Raw genomic sequence first — 21874 nt, forward strand, 5'->3', positions numbered from 1 at the left:
CATGGTTACAAATTCCAATTTCTCAATAATTATTCGTTAAGGTTAAAGTCATTGCTTGATCAATTGCTTGATCAATTTTTACTTTTAGAAAAGCCAGAAAAAATATGTGGAAACATCGCATTCGAAAGCAATGATAACTTTCAGCAACACCCCCTTTTTGGAATGACGGGATTTTTCGAAGCGGGAAAGAACATATTTGGCACAACAAAATATTATGGCAACAAAGTAATCTTAGCGGAACCAAAACAATTTAAAGATACTACTGAACTTTCGTGAAAATCGGTTGTAACAAATTTACGGAAATATATTGTTTTACAAGACCACAGGCTCTCACAAGGTAAATATTAACTTTTAGCCAGTGAGTTAGCAAGCTAACGTTACTTAGTAGCTAGTTAGCTGGCAGATTCCACTTCCTGTAGTTTAAAAAACAGGCTATAAAAACAAAGTTTAAATTGCAGTGGTATGGTTTTGTTGCTAGCTAAGGTCTGTTCGTTTTCTTTGAAGTCCTATTTTTCATTTTAAACTTCTAACTATGTCTATTTACATTACTCCTTTAAACTTATTTTTGTTTTATTTTTAAAGCTAACGATTTTATGCAGTTTAGCTAGATAACGTTACAACGGTTAACGTTAGCATCCATTAACTCCGTTTGTAAACATGTCTATTTCTTACAACACAGGAGAATACAATGATATTCTATTCTCCTCTTAAATTATGAAATCTAGACGCACCCAAAAGTCTACAAAACCCCGTTTACAAGGTAAGGGATATTTTTAAACATGTAACTAGCGAACGTTATTACTACGTTGTTGATGAGCCTTATCTGCAAGAAAGTTACGTCAAAAATTGAAACTAACTTTGCTAATTTTTCAGACCCCAAACTCGCTGATAAGGGGCACAAGTCAGCCTCGAAAAGCCATGCCAAACCACCATGTGAATCGTATCCTGCCCAAAAAAAGCCTTTCACTGGGAAACTATTCTACTTAGATTTGCCATCAAACAGAAGAGCAGAGACATTAGAGAACGATATCAAAAGGTTTGGAGGGGTAAGTGCATATTTGTTTACATCTGTTAGCATTTGACATGACAGACTGTAAAGTATTATAGCACATTGAATGTGGATGATAGTTATCAGCTTGCCTGCCTTTAACAAAAGGGGATAATCATTCCTGAGCCAGCGAAATAGGACATTTAAATTGACAGGTTGTGTGAATTGTTAATAAGGTGTTGTGTTGACATACTGCTGATCATGGACCATTTTGAAGTGAAATGACAACTTGCTGCCTTTCACACCAATGTGGCTACTGTCTACTTACTGTGGAGAAGGGGTGGCTTTCAGTCTTTTGGATCATAACTTCTCTAGTGATGGCTTCTGTCTTGTTACCGGAGTTGTTATCTCTCTGGTTGACTCACTTTGATACAATATACATGCAGTAAGTTATTTGCCCATTTACATAGAAATTCATTTTGTGAAGTCAGCATACAAACACTACACTATAATACATGTAGAGTACGGAAAACATTGGAAAGTTAGTACTCAAGTCACACACATTTAAAGTCTATGGCTTAACTGTCCGACCATGTATTGGGCCTGCATCTGTCCTATGTCCCACTGTTCAGCAACCTGATAGCTGACGAAATCAAACACAACCCGCTCCTATTCTTGCTGAACAGTGGGACCTATATCTCCTTCCGGAGTGCAGCAGCTCAAAACTTTGTGCAAGATTGTGCGTGTGGGGTCCTCATAGAGACCCTGAAACCCCTTGCACTGCTGCCCGCTGTCATTTCTCTCTTTTCACCACCATTTTAAATACAGTATTTGATTAATACTCTGGCTCAGGATGGACCTTGTGTGTTCTCCTCCAAATCAAATCAAAGTTTGTCACGTGCGCCGAATACAACAGGTGTATGTAGACCTTACAGTGAAATGCTTACTTATAGGCTCTAACCAATAGTGCAAAAAAAGGTGTTAGGTGAACAATAGGTAAGTAAAGAAATAAAACAACAGTAAAAAGACAGGCTGTATACAGTAGCTAGGCTATAAAAGTAGCGAGGCTACATACAGACACCGGTAAGTCAGGCTGATGGAGGTGGTATGTACATGTAGATATGGTTAAAGTGACTATGCATATATGATGGACAGAGAGTAGCACTAGCGTAAAAGAGGGGGTGGTGGGTGGCGGGACACAATGCAGATAGCCCGGTTAGCCAATGTGTGGGAGCACTGGTTGGTCGGCCCAATTGAGATAGTATGTACATGAATGTATCGTTAAAGTGACTATGCATATATGATAAACAGAGAATAGCAGCAGCTTAAAAAGAGGGGTTGGGGGGGGGCACAAAATGCAAATAGTCCGGGTAGCCATTTGATAACCAGTTCAGGAGTCTTATGGCTTGGGGGGTAAAAACTGTTGAGAAGCCTTTTTGTCCTGGACTTGGCACTCCGGTACCGCTTGCCATGCGGTAGTAGAGAGAACAGTCTATGAATGGGGTGGCTGGTGTCTTAGGGCCTTCCTCTGACACCGGTGTAGAGGTCCTGGATGGCAGGCAGCTTAGCCCCAGTGATGTACTGGGCCGCACGCACTACAGTCTGTAGTGCCTTGCGGTCAGAGGCCGAGCAATTGCCGTACCAGGCAGTGATGCAACCAATCAGGATGCTCTCGGTGTTGCAGCTGTAGAACCTTTTGAGGATCTGAGGACCCATACCAAATATTTTCAGTCTCCTGGGGGGGAAAAGGTTTTGTCGTGCCCTCTTCACGACTGTCTTGGTGTGTTTTGAGCATTCTAGTTTGTTGTTGATATGGACACCAAGGAACTTGAAGCTCTAAACCTGCTCCACTACAGCCCCGTCGATGAGAATGGGGGCGTGCTCGGTTCTTCTTTACGTGTAGTTCACAATCATCTCCTTAGTCTTGGTTACGTTGAGAGTTAGGTTGTTATTCTGGCACCACCCGGCCAGGTCTCTGACCTTCTCCCTGTAGGCTGTCTCATCGTTGTCGGTGATCAGGCCTACCACTGTTGTGTCATCTGCAAACTTAATGATGGTGTTGGAGTCGTGCCTGGCCATGCAGTCGTGGGTGAACAGGGAGTACAGGAGGGGACTGAGCATGCACCTCTGTGGAGCTCCAGTGTTGAGGATCAGCGTGGCAGATGTGTTGCTACCTACCCTCGCCACCTGGGGCGGCCCGTCAGGAAGTCCAGGATCCAGTTGCAGAGGGAGGTGTTTAGTCCCAGGATCCTTAGCTTAGTGATGAGTGAACGCTGAGCTGTAGTCAATGAGCAGTATTCTCACATAAGTGTCCCTTTTGTCCAGGTGGGAAAGGGCAGTAGTCATTTAGGCAGGTTGCCTTTGTGTTCTTGGGCACAGGGACTATGGTGGTCTGCTTGAAACATGTTTGTATTACAGACTCAATCAGGGACATTGGAAATGTCAGTGAAGACACTCGCCAGTTGGTCAGCATATGCCCGGAGCACACGTCCTGGTAATCTGTCTGGCCCCGCAGCCTTGTGTATGTTGAATTGTTTAAAGGTCTTACTCACGTCGGCTACAGAGAGCGTGATCACAGTCATGCCTCAGTGTTGTTTTCCTCGAAGCGAGCATAGAAGTGATTTAGCTTGTCTGATAGGCTTGTGTCACTGGGCGCGGCTGGTCGTGGCTGGGCTTCCCTTTGTAGTCTAATAGTAGCAAGCCCTGCCACATAAAAGGAGCGTCGGAGCCGGTGTAGTATGATTCAATCTTAGCCCTGTATTGACACTTTGCCTGTTTGATGGTTCGACGCAGGGCATAGCAGGATTTCTTGTAAGCTAGAGTCCCGCACCTTGAAAGCGGCAGCTCTACCCTTTAGCTCAGTGCGAATGTTGCCTGTAATCCATGGCTTCTGGTTGGGGTATGTACTAGAGGTCGACTGATTAATCAAAATGGCCGATTTAATTAGGGCCGATTTCAAGTTTTCATAATAATCTGTATTTTTGGACACCGATTTGCTGATTTATTTCTTATTATTTCATTTTTTTACACCTTTATTTAACTAGGTAAGTCAGTTAAGAACACATTCTTATTTTCAATGGCCTAGGAACAGTGGGCTAACTGCCTTGTTCAGGGGCACAACGACAGATTTTTACCTTGTCAGCTCGGGGATTCGTTTTTGCAACCTTCCGGTTACTAGTCCAACGCTCTAACCACCTGCCTTACATTGCACTCCACGAGGAGCCAGCAAGGCAGGCTGACTACCTGTTACACGAGGGCAGCAAGAGGCCAACTTAAGTTTCTAGCTAGCATTAAACTTATATTTAAAAAAACAATCAATCTTAACATAATCACTAGTTAACTACACATGGTTGATGATATTACTAGTTTATCTAGCGTGTCCTGTGTTGCATATAATCGATGCGGTGCCTGTTAATTTCTCATTGAATCACAGCCTACTTCGACAAACCGGTGATGATTTAACAAGCGCATTTGCGAAAAAAGCACTGTCGCTGCACCAATGTGCAAATAAATAAATTAAAAATCCTACAATGTGATTTTCTGGATTTTTTTCTCTCATTTTGTTGAAGTGTACCTATGATGAAAATTACAGGCCTCTCTCGTCTTTTTAAGTGGGAGAACTTGCATAATTGGTGGCTGACTAAATACTTTTTTGCCCCACTGTATTGCACTTTTACTTTCTTCTCCAACACTTTGTTTTTGCATTATTTTAACCAAATTGAACATGTTTCATTATTTATTTGAGGCTAAATTGATTTCATTGATGTATTATATTAAGTTCAAATAAGTGTTCATTCAGTATTGTTGTAATTGTCATTATTACAAATAAACAATAAAATCGTCCCATTAATCGGTATCGGCTTTGTTTGGTCCTCCAATAATCGGTGTCGGCGCGAAAAATAATAATCGGTCGACCTCTAGTATGTACGTACAGTCACTGTGGGGACGACGTCCTCAATGCACTTATTGATAAAACCAGTGACTGATGTGGTGTACCCAATGCCATCGGAAGAATCCCGGAACATGTTCCAGTCTGTGATAGTAAAACAGTCCTGTAGTTTAGCACCTGCTTCATCTGACCACTTTTTTTTAATAGACCGAGTCACTGGTGCTTCCTGCTTTAATTTTTGCTTGTAAGCAGGAATCAGGAGGATAGAGTTGTGATCAGATTTACCAAATGGAGGGCGAGGGAGAGCTTTGTACGCATCTCTGTGTGTGGAGTACAGGTGATCATTTAACATGTTGATAGAAATTGGTAGAACTGATTTAAGTTTCCCTGCATTAAAGTCTCCGGCCACTAGGAGCGCCGCCTCTGGGTCAGTGGTTTCCTGTTTGCTTATTTCCTTATGCAGCTGACTGAGTGCGGTCTTTGTGCCAGCATCTGTCTGTGGTGGTAAATAAACAGCCACGAAAAGTATGGCTGAAAACTCTCTAGGCAAGTAGTGTGGCCTGCAAGTAGTGCCCCCCCCCCCGCCCCGCATCTGACCCCGTGTCTTTGTCCCCTCTCAGACGGTGGAGAAGTTCTTCAGCAAGGAGATCAAGTACCTGGTGTCTAATAAGAGAGAGGCCAGGTATGTGCAGTGTCATGGCCGCGACCCTCTTGTCCCAAGCCCTGACTCTGGGCACAGCTCCCCCCACCCTCGCCCCCATCCCGGCAGCCACAGAGACAGCCTCAAAGGAAGCTCCCAGGGCCAGGCAGACATGGTGAGCCAACTATTCCTCTCTGTGTCTGTCACTGGTATCTGTATCTCAGTGGGATAATTTTTCATGATATGCTGTATAACCGAAGCTATCCATATATATATTTATCCATCTCTCCCTATCCCTCTGGTATTTGACAGGTGGTCATAAGCAGGGGCAAGTCTTTTGTGAAGAGAGTTGTAAAAGAGCAGGTTTGTTAATTAAGATCCTCACTAATGAGTTTGGCAAGCTATTTCCAACCTAATGCTACATGTTACTTTTATTGTTTCTGACTGATAGTCGTCAGGAACTTCAGGAAAGTTTGCACTTTGGATCGAAATGCTTATTCATACTTCAGGAGATACTTTGGATTTCAGTTCTTCGGGTTAAGATGTTCATTTGTTTTACCCTGTAGGTGAGAATACATGTCAACGAGATCCTAACCAATGCTCTGGAGTGGGGAGTGAAAATCCTGTACATTGATGGTAAACATGTCGATTAATTTGTTTGATAAGAAATGTTGACATAATGCTTATTATGACAATGATACTTTTGTATGCCAAATTTTTTTTTCTTGAATTTCCTTCAATTCCAGATGTAATAGCTTATATGGAAAAGAAGAAAATGAATGTTAAGTATACTGCTGAAAAGCCAACCGCAACCACAGCTGCTGTCAAGAAAAATGTAAGTCATGTTTCTGGACTTATATTTTGACAGTTCTTTCCTGGAATAACATATCATTTACATGAGTCTTGTGTGTTATTGCTTACTAATGTAGGCCAAAGGAGAACCTATAGGAAAACCAGCCTTCCAGAAGTATAAGGGTAAATAATGTCCTGCTGCATGTGACTCTGTTGTCTGTTTACTGCTTTATCACTGTGTTATTGTTATAGAGAACTTCTAAAACCTACGTATATCATCTCAGTAGATTAAGGTTGATGTTAGTAGTGGTTGTACGATAACACTGGTACTCACAGGAGGTCGGTGGCACCTTAACTTGTTTGGGATAGGGGGCAGCATTTTCACTTTTGGATGAATAGCGTGCCCAGACTGAACTGCCACATACTCAGTCCCAGATGCTAATATATGCATATTATTATTAGTATTGGATAGAAAACACTTTGAATGATGTCTGTGAGTATAACAGAATTCATATGGCAGGCAAAAACCTGAGAAAAAATCCCCGGGTGTCGCTGGGCCAATTGTGCGCCGCCCTATGGGACTCCCAAACACGGCCGGTTGTGATACAGACTGGACTCGAACCAGGGTCTGCAGTGACGCCTCTAGCACTGAGATGCAGTGCCTTCGGCCCATGTGTTTGATGCCATTCCATTTGCTCCGTCCAGCCATTATTATGAGCCTGCCTCCTGTATATCATTATGAGAAGATATTTGACCCAGACATAGGCACGGTCTCTAATGCTTTGTTCTGTGTTTTACTCAGGTGGAAGGATTCGTAAACCCTTTGTAAAGGTAGTGGACTCCAGCAGGTGGGTCTATAAAAAATATGAGACTCCGATGTCTGTAGTATTGACATATTAAGGCAATTCTTATTGTCATAAGTTGCTGTTTGAGCATGTAATATAGCATCTATCTTATGTCTCTCTGTCAGACATTACCGTCCAATTTATCTGGCCATGCCGAACATGCCAGAGTTTAACCTAATGTCAGCTCCCCCCTGCAGTCCATTCTATGTAGAGGACCAGGAACACTCTGGGAAGAGACCTAAAGAGCACAGGTATGGAGTCTAAATTCACCAAACGCCTCACCTTTCTTAATCCTTCTTGTTGTGAACATAAAGAAAATCCACCGATTACAGAATAAGCAGGGTATATTCCCCTGTCTTGGCATTTGTGTTTTACCTGATTCACCAAAACATCCAGCTTTTCCTACTGTTGTTGATGGGGATTGCTACAGCAGAAAACGGTTATGTATTGCTTAGCACCCTCCGAGACTAACTGCTAAGTCTTGGTTGCTAGGCAACTATATGTGATTGAACTCTGACCTGGCTATTACTTACTGATCTATGGGTGTCTCAGGAACCTAGGGGCGAGAGTGTCAGCCAGTGAGGAGAGGGGGCAGGACCGGGCCAGGAGGAACAGGGAGAAGAAACGTGGAGGCTACTGCGAGTGCTGCACGCTCAAATACAACAACATCAAAGCTGTGAGTTAGAATACATCTGTTTTAATGTATGTAAACATAGTTAACACGTGTTTATAACGAGGACCTAATCATGTACAAAAGGCCTTCTGTACTTGATGTAGTGGTAGCAGACGTTGTGGTAATGCTTGACTTGTGTCTGTATTCTGCAGCACCTGCGGAGTGAGCAGCACACGGCCTTCTCCAGAAGTGATGAGTACCTGGTGGTGGACAGGCTCATCACCACACTGCCCTTCAACTTCAGTCACGTCAAAACAACACAAACTCCAACCACAAGGTACAGTAGTCTTACAATTTTACATTTTAGTCATTTAGCAGACGTTCTTATCCAGAGCGACTTACATTTTCTAAATTGCAACCCTGGCGTTGCAAGCACCATGCACTACCAATTGCCCACACAGGAGCAAAATCTACCCAAATCAAAAGTAAAAGCACACATATTGAATGCTGTTCAGTCACATGCTTGTTATGAAATCTAATGCAATGTTGTGTGGAACATTTTGCAGATTGCCTGGGTTTTTTTTCACCGCTGATTTTCTATGTTGTGCTGATCACCACATCTCTAAGTAATTTTTTGTTTCCATAGGTCAAAGCACAGCATAACCTCCCTGTTGTGTGTTCCTGGACCCAGCATACAGATGGAGGAAGAGAAGGAGGGAGGTGTGGAAACCAAAGAGCTGAAAGGGGGATTAATGTCCCTCTGGTCTACTACAGTGGAGCCCCCTCTCTCCCAGAGTGTGGAAAACCCCTTGGAACAGCCTCGGAAGCGCAGCCGAGGAGCTCCTGTTCCCCACAGCACCAGCGAGGGGGAGAAGAGGTGCTCTTACGTCCCAGACAGACCCCAGCCCAAGCACAGATCCCTGTCCTGCAAACAACGCTGCCAACAGGGATCCCCCCGCAAGCACCCCCAGAGGGCTGGGCTGAGTCAGACACCTGTGTCTAATGCGGAAATAGACCCTTCTACCCTTGACTCTGTTGCCAACCCCAGACTTTCCCATCAGGGCCAGAGAACTCACACAGACAAAGATGGCCGCTCTTCATTTAGTCAGACAGAGGATTTACAATGTGGCGATCCAGCTGGACGTGTGAAGGTCCCTTCCAGTCAGCACAAGGTTGCAGGGCCTTCAGAACACCACAAGCTCAGAGCTTTAGAGGAGAGTGAACTGAGTCATGATACGTTGGCTGGGGATACTCTTCCCGGGAATACTGGAGGTGTTCCGGAGCTCGAGGCAGGTGACACGGAGACACACACCCCTCCTCCTGCCAGGACGTTACAGAGGAGGGTCAGGGATTACAGACGGAAGAGAAGGAAAGTTGAGAAGCAGCAGACTGCTCAGGAGCAGGAAAAAACAAGCAATGTTCCCAGCAGCTCTCTGCTGAACCTCTGGCAACTGTTCCACTCCAGTGAGGACATGGAGTGTGAGTTCAGAGGCTTTCCCAGCTGTTCCACTCCAGTGAGGACATGGAGTGTGAGTTCAGAGGCTTTCCCAGCTGTTCCACTCCAGTGAGGACATGGAGTGTGAGTTCAGAGGCTTTCCCAGCTGTTCCACTCCAGTGAGGACATGGAGTGTGAGTTCAGAGGCTTTCCCAGCTGTTCCACTCCAGTGAGGACATGGAGTGTGAGTTCAGAGGCTTTCCCAGCTGTTCCACTCCAGTGAGGACATGGAGTGTGAGTTCAGAGGCTTTCCCAGCTGTTCCACTCCAGTGAGGACATAGACTGGGAGTTCAGAGGCTTTCCCAGCTGTTCCACTCCAGTGAGGACATAGACTGGGAGTTCAGAGGCTTTCCCAGCTGTTCCACTCCAGTGAGGACATGGAGTGTGAGTTCAGAGGCTTTCCCAGCTGTTCCACTCCAGTGAGGACATAGACTGGGAGTTCCAGGCCTTCCCCAGCTAGAGAGGAGAGGGGGGGGGTTAGGGTGACCCAGAATCTTCCCAATATGAGCGCTAACCTGTTACGGACTCACTGTATGAACTTATTGTATGACAGTTTCATTGAGTGACATAGCAGATCTATATGGGAGCCCATTGACTGTGGCTCTTTAAACCTATGACTTCTATAAAGGGAATAGTTCCCTTCAGGTTGGGAGGGTGGTGGTGCAACACTGTTGTGTTGATTTAACCATGGCAGCTTCTAGTCTACCTGGCTATTTTACCATGACTGGTTTTATCTGGAGCACTATCCCCAGTTCTGTACAACGCCTGCATGTGTTCTGGTGTCCAGAGGAACTGCATGGTTGTGTTTTTGGTATGTGGTATTGTACTTTTTTTTTTAATTAAAAGGGATACAACTGAAGGTCTTCTATTGAATTGTCATTACATTTCCGTACGTATTGTACAGGTGAAAAAAGTATCTACGTGACGTCTGATAAATTAAAGACTACCTAAACCGCTCTGACATGTCTGTGATCAGTTGAATGAGCACATTCTCATAGATAAGAGTACATAGCTCTGACCCTGGACAAGCTGTGTTACACAAAGGAGAGGACTCCCTCAAGGCTAACTTGTCATAAAGCACATCGTCCTCTTATACAGCCACCAACACAGAGAGACTGAGACAAGGCGAGAGGGATTGCTTCCTCTTTCCCTCCGTAACAGTAATAAAGAAGTATTTGCACTTTCTCATGTACTGAATGCATCTAGAATTCACCTCAGCATAACTGAAGGAGAAATGCATCGGTTTTCTAGACTTTCCTTATTTGTGTGCCTGTATTTAGCATAGTACTCTTGTTCTCCCTCATTTCTTTAAAATGAATGCACAGGGGTCAGATGGGAGTTGCTATGTGGCGCTGGTGATTAGGGACTGAATATGAGATGCAATTTAAACTTGGCGTCTGGGCTGTAAACAGGCAGGGCCGTGCACAGAACTTTCGAGGGGCATGTGCTAAACAAAAACAATCTGCTCTGCGGTTACAGACTCTGACAGTTCAGTTCCAGATACGGAAAACCTGCAGGGGCTCTCGCTGTCTTATTTTATATCCACAGAGTTATAGCTGAGTCGGTTCAAACATAGGTTAAGGATTCTCTTTGCTTACTTTAGACACACACACATACATTCCTTCTTCCACAATGGTTATCATTTCCAATGACCCCTTGTCCATTCTACATAACCTCTTTCTTAGGAACTAACATTATTAATCAGATATAATAAAAAAACAGGGTAGAATTCAATTAGTTATAGTTAAATGTATACATTGTTCAGTCATTATTCATAAAATTCATAACAATTTGCCAGAATATGTTACTCAATTGAATGGTCCTGGAGCACCAACAACAACAAAAACAAAAAAAGTGTCAAGGGAAGCCAGCTTGGGTTTTGGCTTCACTAGTATCAAATCCCATTGAGAGCATACATCATTGACAGAAAAACTGAAATTGTTGCATCTCGTTGTCGTCCAGTTGCCAGCTAGCTATAATGGGCACTTCCCTAAATTAGCCATGGATGGAGATAGTGGTATGGGATTTCTTATGAATAATGACTAAATGATGTATACATTTAACATAGAACTATAATTGACAGAACACTACCCTGTCACTGTATGATTGTATGAATCTTATTAGAATCATAACACTAAATCTAATGTGTGTAGTTTTAGTCAAGAATTAGAACAAGGACTTTCTGTTCCTTGTTAGAAACAAATGGAGCTATCGTCAGACGGGCTGGAATACTAGGTTCCTTACAGGACATGCTATCCCCACCAAAGGAGGGGAGAGACCTTGGACTTGTAGTAGATTGTTTAACAGGTGGCAGAATATTTATGAGTAGGAGAAGACTTGTGAACTATGTTGCCATTGTATCTGAGAGGAGGAGGGACATTTATGACGAAATGTGAGGTATATAGACCAATGTACCGGAAATGATAGGCAGAGCTCTCTAAATAAATATTCCTGACAATTGTAGCTGGGCCTCCGTCTGATTCATTCCAACCAGTTTCCTACAAATTCTGGATATCAGGATGAGTAATCAATTCAATTGGGTTTATGAACACTGAGAACTTAATTCTCTTGACAGATAGGGATTTGGAGTTGTGTTTTTACTTAATTCTCTGTACTTTACAATGATTAGAACGGCGATTCTGATCCAACCATTCATTTATACATTGTTGTGCCCCATGAATTAAAGTTAAGCTAGCTAGCAGGCCTTTTAGCCAGGTAGCCCAGGACACCAAAATATAAAAGCTTGTACTGTATGACAGAGTGATAGACCATTTGGTCAACATGAAAGAGAGGATGGCATTGGCATTTCTCTACAAGTAGAGTGAGTCAACATGTTTTTCTACTTGCATGAAAGAGCACGCATGTACATGTATTTAGCCTTGTTGATTGGACTAAATCATTTTTGGTATCTTTTAGTTGTCAGTGTATTAGACTAAGCAAAGGTGATTTGATGTTGTTGAAATGGTGCTGGAATAGTGGCGGCTTCCCCAGTGATTTTACCCATGCAACGCTGCTGGTCATTGGTCAACAATCAAGACTCACACATTTTTGGTTCAGAAGAATAGGTGAGAATTCGAGTTCAGTGGGATTAGAACAATTACATAATTTATTGTATTTTTTTTTACACATTTTTGGGGGAAATTATACCACCATGGAAAAGGGCACTTTGGAGACTGGAAGGGGCATGTGCTCTGTACAGGTAGAGCCCTATCTGTACACATGCCTGAACAGAGGCAAGGATTATTTGCTGACAATGAGCAATCAATAGGTAATGAGAGCAGGTGGAAGTAATGCTGAGGAGGATGTGGGGCTAGCCATACAATGCATTTGGAATGTATTCAGACCCCTTGACTTTTTCCACATTTTCTTAAGTTACAGCCTTATTCTAAAATGTATTAAATATATTTTTTTCCTCCTCAATCTACACACCCATAATGACAAAGCAAAAACTGCTTTTTAGACATTTTTGCAAATGTATTTAAAAAAACGTATTCAGACCCTTTACTCAGTACTTTGTTGAAGCACCTTTGGCAGCAAATACAGTCTTGATTCTTCTTGGGTATGACGCTATGAACTTGGCACACCTGTATTTGGGGAGTTTCTCCCATTCTTCTCTGCAGATCCTCTCAAGCTCTGTCACGTTGTATGGAACGCGTCGCTGCACAGCTATTTTCAGGTCTCTCCATGGATGTTCGATCGGGTTCAAGTCCAGGCTCTGTCTTGGCCACTCAAAGAACATTAATAGACTTGTCCTGAAGCCACTCATGCATTGTCTTGGCTGTGTGCTTAGGGTTGTTGTTCTGTTGGAAGGTGAACCTTCGACCCAGTCTGCGGTCCTAAGCGCTCTGGACCAGGTTTTCATCAAGGATCTCTGTAATTTTCTAGGTTAATCTTTCCCTCGATCCTTACTAGTCATGCCAAAGAGTTCAATCTTGGTTTCAGCAGACCAGAAAATCTTGTTTCTCATGGTCGGAGAGTCCTTTAGGTGCCTTTTGGCTCCAAGCGGGCTGGCTACTACCTTTTACTGAGGAGTGGCTTACATCTGGCCACAAGGTTCTCTCTGTACTTTGCTTTGTTCCTCTTTCCCTCAATCCTGACTAGTCTCCCAGTCCCTGCCGCTGAAAAACATCCCCACAGTATGATGCTGCCACCACCATGCTTCACTGTAGGGATGGTGCCAGGTTTCCTCCAGATGTGACGCTTGGCATTCAGGCCAAACAGGTTCATCTTGGTTTCATCAGACCAGAGAATCTTGAATGTTATTACCTCTGGATTGCGCCTAAAATGCGCTTTAGGCCTAAAGGGGTTTAATACATGATCAAGTTGTGATGATTTCTGGTGTATGTGCATGCTTGTAGGGGACCTGCTTACAGTAGTTTATCCATGGCAACATCAGGAAGTAGCACTAGCCACTCTAGCATGGTAGTGGAAAATTGTATTTTATTCAAATAGTACTTATATTTTCACGTTTTTTTAGACTGAAGGGCAGTTATTAAACCGATTTTAGGAGGAAACTGATGCCTTTGCAGCCTGAACGGAGGATGTTTCATGTATGAGCCGGTCACAGGGGGACACCAGTGTATAGACAGAGGGCTGGGCACATAACAGGTGGACGCAGATTACGTAAAAGGAATAATAGCGTCATCTGGCTGTGGGTTGGGCTAATTATACAGCAACTGAGAATATAGTCTAGAAAGAGCATGATGGGCTGTTATTACACAACATAGCAGTATTACAGTTTGTTTGCCTTGACCGTGCCCTTCAGTGATTGTGCCCTTCTATGATTATGCGCAGAAGCGGTCAGAAGGTAGTCTAGGTCTGTATGGAGATGGAGCGTGCACACTACAGTTCCCGACATCCCATCTCGGCAATCGCTGTTCTCCTCGCATGTTTACGCATGAGGCGCTTCTGCAGTGAGCTACTGGATATTGATGTGCTTTAATGTGTCCCCACTCCTCTCCTCTTACCTCTCCTCCTTCTCCGCTCTGTCCATAGAGACTCAGCGCGCTCAGATGCACTTGGCGTTCTAGCGGTAGAAACAGCAGCGTGAGCGTCTCAATGCAGGGGCAGCAATAGCACCCCGATGGCCACCAGCACAAGAGACTGCGCTAAGCAGACGACCAGCGCGCGCGTTCGTCGGTGCTTCTCAACCCCGAACCTCCTCTAGCGAAGAGAGAGGTGCCCAAACCCGTTTTAGGATATCGCTTTTTTTTTGTCCCTTTTTTTGTCCATTCGATGAAGAAGAACTGATGACGATGTATCGGCGATGGTGGATTTCCCTTTTGTGCGTCTATGGACTGATGTGCATCGTTCATTCCAGCAATCATATACCTCGAAATGGTAATGTATTTATGACAACAAATATTGCTATGTATTTTATTGGAATAGATCCGAATGGCAACAGCATCACCAATAACACGTTCCACATTCCATGTTATGATGCTGCCAGAGAGGGAGCCTGAATCCCCAACGTAAACAACCTCTAACATTTACATTTAATGTAACCTTATGAAAGGGAATCGGTCTATTGTTAATTAAAACTATTTGAGGAAATATATTCCAAAACCATTTACAGTGCTATTTCACATTGATGTATGTTTTGGTATAGGCGCTTGTAGCTGTGTTTTTTTGCGCCAGGATAGCTATCGCAATCTTAAACATCGCTGTTTCCTCCCTGTGCAGGAGACGCCTTGTCGCAGGCGAAGGCTGTTCGTGATGCGAGCAGGTTCGCCGGGAAGGAGGACACGGTCCCTCTCCGTCTGCTCTACAGCATGCACAACCACAGTCAAATCACCCACGATGTCATCAGCACCAGGACTAGAGCCAGTTCCAGCCCCACACAGGTAGCATACACAGTGGTGGTGTTGTTTGTTATGGTGGCGATGGAGCTCCGCTATGTGCAGAGAGACAAATGCCTTTGGTACGCGTTGCTATTGGAGACATCCCGCTATTCTCATGTTGTTTATGTTTTTGTTGAATCATCTCCTTTTACGCATTTCACAGAGAATTCGGCAAGATCACATTTTCACCTATAACAAGCTAGTTCTTTTGACTAGTGGTCTATTTACAGAAATATAGTCTATTCAATTTCGCCACATTTAAAAGCGTAGGCAGTGTCTTTTCATTGAGAAAAATAAAGATAGCCTGGTGGTACATTGTGGGGGTTTCTATGCACATACATACACAAAGACAGGCTCAGGCCTGATCAGAAAAAAGAGCCCATGCATGAAACACATGGGGATGAAGCCTATGCATTAGAATGAATAGATACATAGGCCTATAACATCCATACATGTTTAATTGGGTCAAATATGTTGTTTTCCTTATATAGTAAGAGAGGTTCTTATTATTATGAAGGTGAGCGGACCTGACACAATATCTTCAGAATCTATTGAATAATGATTGGTTTTTCGCCCTTACAATGGATTCGCCCGTAACCCACATGGCCCTATGTCTGAGACACACTGCTTCTTGGATGGTTAAAGAGCATCTGCTCTCTATCTGGTTGGCATCCTTTACAGTTCACTAGCTGGGTGGTTGCTTTGGCTATTAAATTATCTGTTTGATGTGAAGACCTAGTCTGGATACTCAGATACAATCATAAGGCTCTCTACCTCTGAAATGTACACATTATAAACATAATCAGATTTTTATTCCACTATTCCTTCCTTTTATCTAAAATCTAGTTGTTCCAGTGCAGTCAACACATGTGATTTGTCCGTGTTTTATATATATTTCCACACTATGAAGTTGGAAAAATACTGTGAAAATTATGATAGTGCCCTTTTAGTGCAAGAGCTCTTTGAACAGACCGCCTGAAATTTCAGCCTGAGCAGAGGGACATCGAGTGTACAGGCACAAGGGCAGACACTTTCATTACAGGAATCATGAGGATAATGCACTTTATAGTTTGACCAAATTGTGGTTTTAGGACGTTTTGAGTGAGGTGACAATGTAGACTGTGCCCTTTCTCCGTTTATATGAACCCTTTCAGTTTGTTTACTAGTATAATGACAAGGTCGGAGCAGTTCCCTTTGCTCATACTGCGTTTGACTTTGAATGTGAGTTAACATGACCTCAGCTCAGCCTATCAGAAAACCAGGCAGGCCCATCTTAGTAGGAGGGCCAGCCAGAATAATGGAGAAATTGCGCAAAAACTATCTGGCATTTGCCAAATGGCCAATCTTCCCCTGGATGCTAACCTATTATGGGTTTATAGTTCCAGAGGCTATGCTATTCTAAAGGCTAGCCTGCTCGGGGCTCCCACAGGGTCAGGTAAAGGGCTGCAGATTGAGGCAGGCAGGGGAGGTGTTAACCCTTTGTATCTCACTCCAAGGGAGAGAGAACCAGGCTAGCCATGATAACCAAGCTAATTGGACACATCTGTCATTGATTGTTTATATGACCTCACTGGTGTTCTATATGTTGAGCTCTAATAAGGAACATGAGCGTACGTCATTAGAACAGTTAACTTGGGACTGGAACATGTGTGCCAGATACTGATAAACTGGTTTGGCTTCATTTGTCTTCAAAAAAGATTATTGTGCCGCCTAAAAGAAAGTTCTTGGGGGAAACACTGCCTCATCTTTTTGTCACTATTTACAGCACAACTGCATCAGGTGTCTTCAGGTGAAATTATACTGCCCCACAAAGAGAGAGAAAGAGATATGATGGAATCTTCATTTGATCTGATCAGTCTTTGAGTTTCTTGTCATCCCCAGAGAGAGTTTTATACTGACCTCAAATCAGCCACTTTGTCACACAGCCTGCATTCTCAGCGTCATATTGTCTGATTATGCTCGGATTTCGACTGTTTTTAGCTCGGTATCATAACATCTGAAAGGAACCTGTCAAATCATTCTTAAACGTATGACACACAAAAATAACTGTTTATGGACTTGCGTTGAGTCTACTATTTTCAGTTAAAGGCGTAACCTACTTTACACATTTTTAAAAGAGGAGCTTTGAGAAGAGCTCAGCTGAGTGCTGTTTAAGCGTTTCTGTGGAAGAAAAGCACTTATAGTCATGGGCCCATAGCCATCAGTTGTGTGTGTGTGTGTGTGCGCGTGTGTGTGTGTGTATGTGTGTGTGTGTAAGGCTGTCTGTGTTGTAGTAGGATAACAGCACTCCCTGGTAGGCCCCTAGCTCCATCAGTGTGTGTGTGTAAGGCTGTCTGTGTTGTAGTAGGATAACAGCACTCCCTGGTAGGCCCCTAGCTCCATCAGTGTGTGTGTGTATTTAAGGCTGTCTGTGTTGTAGTAGGATAACAGCACTCCCTGTTAGGCCCCTAGCTCCATCAGTGTGTGTGTGTGTATTTAAGGCTGTCTGTGTTGTAGTAGGATAACAGCACTCCCTGGTAGGCCCCTAGCTCCATCAGTGTGTGTGTGTATTTAAGGCTGTCTGTGTTGTAGTAGGATAACAGCACTCCCTGTTAGGCCCCTAGCTCCATCAGTGTGTGTGTGTGTATTTAAAGCTGTCTGTGTTGTAGTAGGATAACAACACTCCCTGGTAGGCCCCTAGCTCCATCAGTGTGTGTGTGTGTATTTAAGGCTGTCTGTGTTGTAGTAGGATAACAGCACTCCCTGGTAGGCCCCTAGCTCCATCAGTGTGTGTGTGTAAGGCTGTCTGTGTTGTAGTAGGATAACAGCACTCCCTGGTAGGCCCCTAGCTCCATCAGTGTGTGTGTGTGTATTTAAGGCCGTCTGTGTTGTAGTAGGATAACAGCACTCCCTGGTAGGCCCCTAGCTCCATCAGTGTGTGTGTAAGGCTGTCTGTGTTGTAGTAGGATAACAGCACTCCCTGGTAGGCCCCTAGCTCCATCAGTGTGTGTGTGTATTTAAGGCTGTCTGTGTTGTAGTAGGATAACAGCACTCCCTGTTAGGCCCCTAGCTCCATCAGTGTGTGTGTGTGTGTATTTAAGGCTGTCTGTGTTGTAGTAGGATAACAGCACTCCCTGGTAGGCCCCTACCTCCATCAGTGTGTGTGTGTGTATTTAAGGCCGTCTGTGTTGTAGTAGGATAACAGCACTCCCTGGTAGGCCCCTAGCTCCATCAGTGTGTGTGTATTTAAGGCTGTCTGTGTTGTAGTAGGATAACAGCACTCCCTGGTAGGCCCCTAGCTCCATCAGTGTGTGTGTGTATTTAAGGCTGTCTGTGTTGTAGTAGGATAACAGCACTCCCTGGTAGGCCCCTAGCTCCATCAGTGTGTGTGTGTATTTAAGGCCATCTGTGTTGTAGTAGGATAACAGCACTCCCTGGTAGGCCCCTAGCTCCATCAGTGTGTGTGTGTGTATTTAAGGCTGTCTGTGTTGTAGTAGGATAACAGCACTCCCTGGTAGGCCCCTAGCTCCATCAGTGTGTGTGTGTGTATTTAAGGCTGTCTGTGTTGTAGTAGTATAACAGCACTCCCTGGTAGGCCCCTAGCTCCATCAGTGTGTGTGTGTGTATTTAAGGCTGTCTGTGTTGTAGTAGGATAACAGCACTCCCTGGTAGGCCCCTAGCTCCATCAGTGTGTGTGTGTAAGGCTGTCTGTGTTGTAGTAGGATAACAGCACTCCCTGTTAGGCCCCTAGCTCCATCAGTGGAGTTAGGTCCTGCTATGATGCACTAATCAATGAAACAGGAGTCGCTGATGGTCTCGGTGCCTCGGCTCGGCCCAGTCAAACTGGGAAATCTGGTCCAGGAGAACACAATTACTGGGACCACTTCATGTGGATTCTATTCACTTAATTTGATTTTAAGGTGTGCCCTGAAAAGGAATCACATACTCACGTACCGGTATACACACCACACACACACACACACACACACACACACACACACACACACACACACACACACACACACACACACACACACACCTAATAACAATAGTGTCTGTGGCCACAGGGGACCCCGAGGTCTAAGGTCATTCTTGGGTGAAGATTGGGGCATTTCATACACACACACACACTCCCTTGGTTTTAATGCAGCATCCGGTGTGTATTGACTCAGGCCCGTGGGCCATGTCTGGGGGAGGGGTTAGTCCTGTATTAGACTAGCTGGGGACTCCCTCAGAGTTACACAGGAACAATAGTGGGAAGTCCTTGTTGCCCCTGGGGCCTGTAATAGACCACGCGCCATATGTGCCCAGAGCTAGGGATGTATTAGACCTTCCCCCTCTACCAAATCAATCATTTCTGGATGAGCCAGCAGGGAGGGTGGGTGGGTGGGTGTGAGAGTACAGGGGAGGTGGGAGGGTGTGAGTACAGGGGGAGGTGGAGGGTGTTAATACAGGGGGAGGTGGGAGGGTGTGAGTACAGGGGGAGGTGGGAGGGTGTGAGTACAGGGGGAGGTGGGAGGGTGTGAGTACAGGAGGAGGTGGGAGGGTGTGAGTACAGGGGGAGGTGGGAGGGTGTGAATACAGGGGGAGGTGGGAGGGTGTGAGTACAGGGGGAGGTGGGAGGGTGTGAGTACAGGGGGAGGTGGGAGGGTGTGAGTACAGGGGAGGTGGGAGGGTGTGAGTACAGGGGGAGGTGGGAGGGTGTGAGTACAGGGGAGGTGGGAGGGTGTGAGTTACACAGATTTGCATGGTTAATATCACCGATGTCTCTCAGAATGTCTGGGTCTAGTTCAGCTTCCATCACAACTCCCCTGTCTCTCAGAATGTCTGGATCTGGTTCAGCTTCCATCACAGCTCCACTGTCTCTCAGAATGTCTTCCTTTCCTTAAAGTTCATGTACAGTATGTATATTGTTAGTTGTTTTGTAAAAGCTTTTTCAGCAGTCAATGGAATAGAGATGATTGTACAACGTTTCAGTTTTTTTTTATTCACAGGGGACCCACGTGGCCCAAGCCAGCTTCCAGGTGGATGCGTTTGGTGAGCAGTTCATCTTGGATGTTGAACTGAACCAGTGAGTATAACCTTTAACCTATCACCAACATTCTCTGTATCTACTGCGATAAATCCCCTTTCTCTCTATGTCATGATTTCTGCATGTGATAGTATAATAGCCAGTAGTACTAGATGGTATTTTGTATGATTAAAGCGATTCTCTGTTATTTTTGTATACTTATTAGCAAGTTGTTCTGAAAGTAGCACCCATGAGCCAAAAGTGGTCCCCGAAAATAGTGTACTACATCACATATGTGCAGATACTGTATGTGCACCACGTCATTGCTCTCTCTTTCACTCTGCTGTGTGTGATTCTTGCTAGCTGTCACTCAAATTACAAGGAACTGAATCTCATTGGCTGGAACTCAAATTGCTAGGGGTCTGGCCCATGCGGGGGAAATGTAGGGAAAATGACGCAGCACAGCTTCCAGAAAATAGTCACTTTCAAACGAGCAGTTTCGTGCCTCATTGAGGTAAGACAGTAATTCCGATCATAGATTATGCATGGGTGAACTACATATCGACACATCCAGGCCAAAGCGGGAGGTTTCAAAAACACTTACTAGTCACCAAAGTACCGGAGCATCTCTTTAAGAGCTGTTTAATTAGTCCCTAATGTCTTCCTCACGAAGCTTTGATCTGGGGAAACCTGTTAGTGCCAGTGCTGTAGGCCTATCTTTGATTATGAATACTTGGTTGGTAATACTGCTTATAGGCTGCTTATTCCCTCTGGAACAATAGTTTATAAGCTGTTCATAAGCAGGTTATAAACTGTTCATAAGCAGGTTATAAGCTGTTCATAAGTTAAGAGGTAGTTTCGTGAGCCTGTGCTAACTAGTGTTAGGGCAATGTTTGGAAGTCTACAGGAACGGTAGCATGGTCTTCATGGTGCATGCACAGACATTAAAATGGGATGCACGAGTTCCACCTCTGGGTATGTAGAACAACAGAATCTGGCAGTACATCTTTATGTGCTCTAATGGTCTCTGTAATGGAGGCATGAGGAATGAGACATCTTTCACCTCTGGCTGATCGTAGTGGTACAGAGCAGACGGGAACATATTTCCTCCCAGTGTCCAGTGCCTTTTGGGCCACCTTGTTTTGGGGAAGTAATGATATGCTGTGTGTTTGTGGGGCTATTTCTCTCGCTCTCCATCCCGCCATCTCTCTCTTGCTCAGCTTTCTCCCTTTTTCTCTTTTACTCCCTCTCACTATTTCTCTGTCAGCTCTTTCCACTTCTCTCTCCCTCTCGTCCCTTCTCTCAAGCTCTCTCTATCTGGCCCTCACACTCTTCTGACCAATGGTCTTTCACTAATGAGGGGAAGTTGTCTCTCTCTTTCTCTCTTTCTCTCTTTCTCTCTTTCTCTCTCTCTCTCTCTCTCTCTCTCTGTGTCTGTGTCACAGACACAAAGACACAGGGTGACAGGTTCAGTACACATCACTGCTTTCTGCATCAGAAAGTAGGCTGGGCCTCTGAGGTCTCGTAGATCGGTGCATTGATGTAAGTAGGCTGGCCCTCTTTGAGGTCTCGTAGATCGGTGCATTGATGTAAGTAGGCTGGCCCTCTTTGAGGTCTGGTAGATCGGTGCATTGCACTATTTTAGTTTATAAAGCCTCCTTACACAACTTCTGCCGTACCTTGCGCCATTGTTTACCTACAGATGTAGGAGCTACCAGACCCTTGGACCTTACTCTTGGAATAGTTTTCCAAAAGTCTTTACATGTGATGTTTTGGTGTCTC

The 21874-nt window shown here is 44.5% G+C and overlaps 2 protein-coding genes across 6 annotated transcripts in view; both read left to right on the top strand.

Annotated features, from left to right (window-relative positions):
* Positions 1 to 166: 166 nt before the first annotated feature.
* LOC112225483 (protein DBF4 homolog A) lies at positions 167 to 10220 on the top strand. Of its 2 annotated transcripts, XM_042306987.1 has the most exons (14): positions 167 to 337; positions 680 to 760; positions 874 to 1046; positions 5498 to 5692; positions 5830 to 5880; positions 6084 to 6153; positions 6264 to 6352; positions 6447 to 6492; positions 7112 to 7157; positions 7280 to 7405; positions 7707 to 7830; positions 7980 to 8104; positions 8414 to 9236; positions 9287 to 10220. In XM_042306987.1, exons 2-14 carry the CDS (start codon positions 715 to 717, stop codon positions 9383 to 9385), a joined length of 2013 nt encoding a protein of 670 aa, XP_042162921.1. In that variant the 5' UTR covers positions 167 to 337; positions 680 to 714; the 3' UTR covers positions 9386 to 10220. The 2 variants fall into 2 exon arrangements, with proteins under 2 accessions (XP_042162921.1, XP_042162919.1); XM_042306985.1 differs by having other exon boundaries at positions 169 to 337; positions 8414 to 10220.
* A 3748-nt stretch (positions 10221 to 13968) lies between these two features.
* Positions 13969 to 21874, top strand: part of LOC112243870 (disintegrin and metalloproteinase domain-containing protein 22) — a 100852-nt gene continuing 92946 nt past the window's right edge. The window contains exons 1-3 of one of the 4 annotated variants that reach the window (XM_042306999.1): positions 13969 to 14602; positions 14945 to 15105; positions 20076 to 20152. In XM_042306999.1, coding sequence (XP_042162933.1) covers positions 14512 to 14602; positions 14945 to 15105; positions 20076 to 20152 — 329 coding nt within the window. In that variant the 5' untranslated portion in view covers positions 13969 to 14511. The remainder of the gene's footprint in view (positions 14603 to 14944; positions 15106 to 20075; positions 20153 to 21874) is intronic. The other 3 variants (XM_042307000.1, XM_042307001.1, XM_042307006.1) reach the window with 3 other exon arrangements.

Source organism: Oncorhynchus tshawytscha, linkage group LG03 (assembly GCF_018296145.1).
Source record: "Oncorhynchus tshawytscha isolate Ot180627B linkage group LG03, Otsh_v2.0, whole genome shotgun sequence".
Lineage (NCBI taxonomy): Eukaryota > Metazoa > Chordata > Actinopteri > Salmoniformes > Salmonidae > Oncorhynchus > Oncorhynchus tshawytscha.